The sequence below is a fragment of the Peromyscus californicus genome, unplaced genomic scaffold (genome assembly GCF_007827085.1).
Source record: "Peromyscus californicus insignis strain IS unplaced genomic scaffold, ASM782708v3 Scaffold_12__1_contigs__length_115047231, whole genome shotgun sequence".
In the NCBI taxonomy this organism is placed as follows: Eukaryota; Metazoa; Chordata; class Mammalia; order Rodentia; family Cricetidae; genus Peromyscus; species Peromyscus californicus.
Window position 1 is genome coordinate 70807744 of NW_026294413.1, and position 8037 is coordinate 70815780.

An 8037-nucleotide genomic window follows, 5' to 3' on the forward strand; every position below is an offset into this window, starting at 1 on the left:
GTCAGCTCTTTGTGAATCTCTTGTGCACTACATGTTTTATTGGATTTGTCAATAACATGACTACCCTACCTGTACCATTTCCCTGAGTTATGACATAAGGATGCAAACTAAAAGGTTAAGGTAGTATCTTAGAGTTACTATTACTGTGATGAACACTATGACCAAAAGCAATTAGGAAAGGAAAGGGTTTATTTGGCTTCCCCTTCAACACTGTAGTCCATCGTTGAAGGACGTCAGGACAAGAATTCAAACAGAGTAGGAACCAGGAGGCAGGAGCTGATGCAGAGATCATGAAGGGGTGTAGATGAATTTCTAAATGATCTTATTAAATAAAAAACACAGAGCCAAATATAGAGGTGAAAGACTTAGAGAGATCAGGGAAATAGGGAGAGGTACAGCTAACCTTACCTCACCAACTTAGCAGCTTCCATATGTGAGATCCTTCCTGTCTACCCATGCCTTAATATGCCTTGCTTTTCTGCCCTCTCATTGGCTATCTTAGCCCAGCTACCTTACTTCCTTGTTACTCTGTCTGTACAGACCTCCAGGCCTCTATGGTTGGTACTGGGATTAAAGGCGTGTGTCACCATGCTTGGCTCTGTTCCCTAGTATGATCTTGAACACACAGAAACACTTCCTACTAAGTGATCAGATTAAGGGTGTGTGTTGCCTGACTTTGTTTACTTAAAATGGCTGGCCTTTCCCCCTTGATCTCCAGGCAAGCTTTATTTATCAAAGCACAAATAAAATATCACCACATTTCAGCACAAATAAAATATCACCACAAAGGGGTGCTGCTTTCTGGTTTGTTCATCATGACTTTCTCAGCCTGTTTTCCCATAGAATCCAAAACTATGTGCCCAGGGATGTCAGCACCCATAATTGGACTGCCCCACCCAGTGAATCACTAATTAAGAGAGTGCCTTACAGCCAGAACTTATGGAGGCACTTTCTCTACTGCGGTTCCTTCCTTTCAGATAACTCTAGCTATTGTCAAGTTGACATAAAACCAGCCAGTACAGATAGTATGTCCCTCTGAGACAGTAGAAAACTCACTACTTCTATTGAAGCAGGAGAATCACCAAGATCAGAATTCTATTCAACTGTAAAGAAAATGAAATCATAAAATTTGCAGGTAAATGGACAGAAATCAAAACTATTGTACTGAGTGAGGTAACCCTGACCCAGAGAGAAAAACACTACGTGTTCTGTCGTATTTGTGGTTCCCAGCCTGAATCTTCAGATGGGAGTACACAGCCTGTGGTAACTACAGAAACTATGAAACTAAAAACATGCCATTGGTAGAAATGGAAGAAGGAGTCCTAGAAAGTGGACAGTAGGATACAGGTGCTACAAAGGGGAAAATTTGAAAGGCAAAGATAGTATTTAACTTGGGAGAGAGAAAGAATGAACTACAGAAGGTGCTAAGGATGTCTGAAAAAGCCATAGGAGAGCATGTAATTCAATCTTTATTTAAAAATACACGCTGTGTGTGTGCATGTGTACATAGTTGATAGATGGTAGATACACAGATTGATGATAGATGGATAGACAGAGAGAGAGAGAGAGAGAGAGAGAGAGAGAGAGAGAGAGAGAGAGAGAGAGAGAGAGAGAGGCAGATAGTAGATGATAGGTGATAGTTTGAATGAACGTGCTCCACTTGGAGGGATAATGCTCTTCCCAAGAAGCACAAACTATCTAACAAAGCCCTAGTGCTAAGCATCGGAAACTTTCCTTGAGATGTTGGTCAGAGAAGTCAAAGAGACTCTCAAAATAGCATGCTTTGTTGCCATTGTCACTGATTTCCTCCCAGAACCTGAAGGTAAGAGCCTATTGTTTAAGACAGGACACACTTGAGATTCAAGATTTGAGAGAATCAAGTTGGCCCCATCCTTGAAATCTCTTCTCTAAGAATTAGCTCTCACAATATCCAAAGGAGCTGTTCATGCTTCTGAAGGAGAAAAGTAATCAAGAGTCTTACTTATGTATACTGTGTATGAGCCACAAAAAAATGACTAGCTTTATACAATGTATATCTTGGTAGCTGCCAACATCTGTCTAGCTGGACTTAAAGCCCATTCAATAGAAAGAAATCCATGCCGGTATTGTAAATCTAGCTCATGTACCCATGGCCCATGAGGCCATGATCCCTAGAAGAGAGCATACTAATGTCACTTCCCTAAACCAGTATAATTTCTTACAAAATTCTAAATATTGATCATTATACACACAGATAAGCTCTCACCCCTCATCAAAGGAGCATCATTTTGCAGCAAACAAAAGAGACTATTACAGATGTCCAAAATTGGTGAAAGTGCAGACCACAACTGATCATGTAGTGTCCAACCTCGACTGATATGTCTACAATCAAACCCCTACACTCAAGGCTCAAGGAACATTGAGGAAGGAGAAGATGAAAGACTGAAAGAGCCAGAGGACCAGGACATCTGCTGTGAGACTGTGTCTTCTGTATATGACAGGGAAGCTGCACCCAAGAAATATCAAAAAAAATGTGATCAACTAAACAAGACCTGTAAAATGACAGTGCCAACTGACATGTCAGCATAGATATGGGAAATCTCATAAGGTCCCACTCCTGGATGAAGAGATGCAGACAATTAATGACTGCTGAGATGGGGAGAATCAGCTTTCTCCAGGAGTAAGACTTCTGATAGGTTATCCAATTCCAAGAGGTCACCCTAAACATATATACATAGGAGCAACACTAAATGGACTCAACAAGATTTGTGAGTGTGTGTGTGTGTGTGTGTGTGTGTGTGTGTGTGTGTGTGTGTGTGTGTGTAACAGTAATTAAAGAGGAGAACATGAGTTTGAGAAGGAGTAAGGAAAATATGAGGGGAGTTAGAAGGGAAGAGAGTGAAGTAGAAATTATGTAAGTATGATAAACCTTTATGAAATTCTCAAAAATGTTTAAATTAGAAATGATTACTCTTTGTAAAAGGTTAACATATGAAAGAAGGAAAACTGGATGACTTTCCTTACCTGGACTTCATCTAAGGAACTTTGATTTTGCAAAAATGCTCAGGCAAAATGCATGATAGAGTTGGGGACTCCAAGGGTCTTATAACCACAGTGTGGTCAGATGTTTTTGGGACTCTCTCCTCAGCTCATTAGCACACATCTATTCTTAAGAATGTTTTTCTTTCTTAATAAGCTATTTCTTTTTCAATTTTTAAGCATGTATTCCTGGTACAATCCTTTTCTGTGGGACACAAGAGTGAGGTACTGACTGCCCTCTACATACGGATCCATGGCTCAGCACTCCTGAGCATATTTCCTTGACATTCTAAGCTTTCTCACTGTTTCTCTGACCTCTGTGGTGAACTGAAAAGGCTAACATTTTCTCCATCTCCTCACCTCATGGCGGCTGCCATGATATTCTACTTTGCTATACTGTTGTTTTTCTCTCAAAATCTATTAAAATTGTCCTCAAGCTTTCTTTTCAGGCTGTTTTAAAATTGTCTTTCTAGTGAGACTAATCAGCCAAAAAGGGAAATTCAGTTCCCTAGTACAGTGTTAAAAAGACTGTTCTGGCCGGGCGGTGGTGGCGCACGCCTTTAATCCCAGCACTCGGGAGGCAGAGGCCGGCGGATCTCTGTGAGTTCGAGGCCAGCCTGGGCTACAGAGTGAGTTCCAGGAAAGGCGCAAAGCTACACTGAGAAACCCTGTCTCGAAAAACCAAAAAAAAAAAAAAAAAAAAAAGACTGTTCTGTCACCTCTGCCTCCTTGAAGCCTCCAGGAGCAGGTTTTCGTACTGGCTGCAAGTATCTATGGAGCATGGTGCTCCCACCACACAGATGTAGGAGGCCGTGTCCTCGAGCTGGGAGGCTGTGATGTGCAGAGTGCTGTGCTTAGCATCTGCATCCAGAGATGCTGAATATCTTCCATTTGACTTTTTGTTCACTGTGTAAGTCATGACTGCCAGGGACACAAGACCTCTGCCTGTGTCTTGTCGGTACCACCTTAAATTGTTCATGGGGCTCACAGTGTAATTGCATTGGAGGACACAGTTCTCTCCCTGCTGGACAGTCAGGGACTGGGGAGTCTGCTCCACTTGGGTCTTGCCAGCAACCCCTATTCAGAAAACAGTGTGAAATTCCAGAAATCAATCATCCACACTCAGTACTTGTAGTTCATTACCTTCTTTACTCTCTGCGTGAATCTCAGGTGATCTAGGAATAGCCTTATTTTCCTCCCTCCATCTATCCCAAGGTATTACATCTTTTCCCCAAATCCTAAGAAAATGTTTTTTGACTTCCTGTGCCCCCCTAAAGCCTCCTGTAACTTACACTGGAAATACAGCCATAAAACCACCCAGCAGGCACTCAGGTGCTTCTCCATGGTTGTTCTGCAGAAGTCTGCCCCCAAAGCTGTTATACCAGCGGTTTCTGATGAAATAGAAACAGTAACATAAAGGAAGGCTCAGGAAGTACAGCCAGCCAATCAGAGACCTGATACACACCTCAGCTCCTGGAGACAGGACCAATGCAAACACTGCCATCTTGAGGTGAGAGCTAGACTTGCTCAAGACCTTTGGGTAAACTTTTTGCAGTTCCTTTTCACTGTTGGCAATGTGATTTATGGTGTAAATTCTTACATATCCATGGAAACACAGTGGAGTGTCAGATTGTATTTCAGGGCCTCAGTTTAACTCTAGCTCTACATAGGACATTAGACAGGACAGATAATGTTTACTTTCTTCATCTGAAAGCAGATGCCTAATGATTTTTTAAGGTTTGAATAGAAATGATTCATGGCAGGGGCTAGTGGTAATGACTAGCCTGAACTTAGTCTGAACCTAAAATGTAAATTCCTTTAGAATGTGACATTTCCCCTGGTCTATTTGCTACTATGTTACCAGTTTAAAAAAAATGAGATTTGTCAAGAAACATGTACATTAAAATTCTGTTCAAAAAATAAATATTTAGCTGGGCGGTAGTGGTGCACACGTTTAATCCCAGCACTCGGGAGGCAGAGCCAGGCGAATCTCTGTGAGTTCAAGGCCAGCCTGGGCTACCAAGGGAGTTCTAGGAATGGCGCAAAGCTACACAGAGAAACCCTGTCTCAAAAAACCAAAATAAATAAGTAAATAAATAAATAATATTTTTATTGATTTTTTGACAATTTCAAGTCTGCATACAATGTACTTTTGAGTGAATGTTAAATTCTGCTCCCATAGTAACGGTAGGACTTTTAATCAGGCATTATTAGTTCAACAATCCTTTTCCAAACCTACTGTTGTGGTCATAGATGCTAAGGACTGGCGGTGCTCTGTGCTCCTGAATTACACACTGACAGAGGAAAAGTCGAGGATCCCGCACAGGTACTGACATGTGGTAAGTGTTGAAGGTCTTGAAAACTCCTTTCTTAATGCTTCTCATTTCTCAGTGAATTTGAAGCAATGAAAATGTGAAAGTTGATTAGATAAGTGAAGGTTTACTGTACATCTGAGATCTGATGCATAGAGATGGAGAAAGCAAAGGAATGGAAACATAGCTTGCCTGAGAAATCAAAAGGAAACCAGAATAGTCCATACATACAGGACAAAACATGTTCCTAGTAGAGAATGATGAGAGGTAAAGACAGTGTGATCACTGGTTTTGTGACAGTGTGGCCATCCAACAGTACCCAGCCCTAACACTAATCTAAATCTCACTGTGAAATAGGTGGATCTCATGGGATCATTTGAAGGGTTTAAGAGGAAAGTAATAGTCAGGTATACTGACTCTCGTCTATGTCAACACTTGGGAGGCAGAGGCAGGGGTTTCTCTGTGCATTTGAGGCCACCTTGGTCTACAAAGAGTTCCAGGAAAGTCAGAGCTACATAGAGAGACTCCATTTAAAAAAAGAAAGAAAGAAAGAAAGAAAGAAAGAAAGAAAGAAAGAAAGAAAGAAAGAAAGAAAGAAAGAAGTAAGGGAGGAAGGAAGGAACAAAAGAAGGAAGAAAGGAAGGAAGGGAAGAAAGAAAGAAATATAGATAGATAGATAGATAGATAGATAGATAGATAGATAGATAGATAGATAGACAGACAGACAGACAGACAGACAGACAGACAGGTAGGTAGGTAGGTAGGTAGGTAGGTAGGTAGGTAGGTAGAAAGGAAGGAAGAATGAGGTTCCCCTAAAATAGAAGAAATCCTGTCTGATTTACCCTGAAAGTGACCTGTCTCCTGCTCAATGAGTGTCCCTCCCTTCAGCTCTTCATGTTGCTGTTTGCACCTGAGTTCCGGCTCTTCCTCCTTCTCCTTAAGAATTCTGCAGGGCTTTGAAGGGAAGGATTGCAGCTTTCTGTCACCTTTCCTACCAGACTCTGTTAGGTCACATTTTGTAAATGTCTCTTTATCTAGCACATTTGATTATCTAAAGATAGACAAGGTTTAAAATGTGGCTCAGTGGCAGACTACTTGCTTGGACAAGGCTCTGGGTTAATCCCCAGCACTGCAGGACAATATCTTAAGATCTGGCCCCAGAGACCACTTCATTATTCTAATGGTTTGTGAAGTTATGTGGCCTGGCATGAGAACATTTATGAGATTTTCAACAACAGAGAAGTGTAAGGCCCCACAGCACAGGGTATGGTAAAGCCAGAGGGATTTCAGAGGCAGGTGCTCAGCAGCCAGACTGCCTGTTGCCTCTCAGTTTGTGTTCAGCTCCCCCTGCAGTTTCCACCACTGTGTCACTCAGAGCACAGTAGTACACAGCCGAGTCTGACTCTTGGACCGAGGCTTTCTGCAAGTGGAAGGAAGTGGATCCTTTATCATGTGTAGCTTCAAAACCTCTGCTGCTTCCCTTCACGCCAGCTGTAAGGACTTTCATGAGGAGCTGTAGACTTTCTCCAGGATATTGAACATACCAGAAAAGAGCCAGAGATGCTATGGTTGTGACTGAATACGTGCAATTTATTGTCAGGAACCTGCCTTCTGAGATGGTCACTTGGCCACCTGTTTGAGTCACAGAGTTTCCATGGGTCCTTCCTAGAGTGCAAGGAGAGGAGAGAGTGAGAATGAGTTCTGTGTCACCCCGAAGATAATGCTCTTAGATAACTTACAACTAAAGACTTTGCTGTTTACATCCCTTTACTTACCGAGTATGAAGAGTATCGCAGTCACGAAGCCTGGAGAAGAGTTCATCTTTAGTGTCATCTAGAAAATGGTCTTGATGCTTAGCATGAAGAAATGTAAACTCCGAGAAAGGATGAGGCTGCTCACATACAAATCACACAGGAAATGAACCTCTGTTAGGAAACTGCACCCCCTGGTGGACAGAAACTGAACTGAGGATGGATGTTACCCTGTGCCTCCTCCCTGATCTTAATAATAAGGCATATGTCAGTCTCTAGGCCCTTGGACATGTGAAAACAGATATCATCTTACCCATGTCAGATGGCCAAGATCAATAAAATTGATGACAGAACTTGTTGATGAGGATGTGGGAAAAGGGAAACACTTATTCATTATTGATGGTAGTGCAAACTTGTACAAGCATCATGGAAATCAGTGTAATGACTCCTTGGGAATCTGGGAACAGTTCTACATTATGATCCTCCTATAGTACTTTTGGGCATATACCCAAAGGACTTTACCACCTTACTTGCTCATCTATGTTCTTCACTGCCCTATTCACAGTAGACAGGAATTGGAAACATCCTAGATGTCAATCAGCTGATGAACAGATGATTGACAGTGTAGTACATTTACACAGTGGAATGTTAAAAAACTAAAATGATGAAATTTGAAGGTAATTGGATTGAGCTAGAACAAATAAACATGAGTGAGGTAACTTAAAACCCAAAGACAAATATTGCCTGTTTTCTCTCTTTTTTTTTTTTTTTTTTTTTTTTTTGGTTTTTCGAGACAGGGTTTCTCTGTGTAGCTTTGCGCCTTTCCTGGAACTCACTTGGTAGCCCAGGCTGGCCTCACAGAACCGCCTGGCTCTGCCTCTGCATGTTTTCTCTTATATGTGGACTTTTAAGCTTTTGATAGACGTGCTGCAATCCAAATAATCACAAAAGTTAGG

At 41.7% G+C, this 8037-nt stretch overlaps 1 gene segment (V, D, J or C); it reads right to left on the minus strand.

Annotated features, from left to right (window-relative positions):
* Positions 1-3733: 3733 nt before the first annotated feature.
* LOC128106757 (T cell receptor alpha variable 10-like) lies at positions 3734-7151 on the minus strand. The segment is given in 2 exon segments: positions 3734-4095; positions 7106-7151. Coding segments are annotated over 2 exon segments (408 nt in total).
* Positions 7152-8037: the final 886 nt, after the last annotated feature.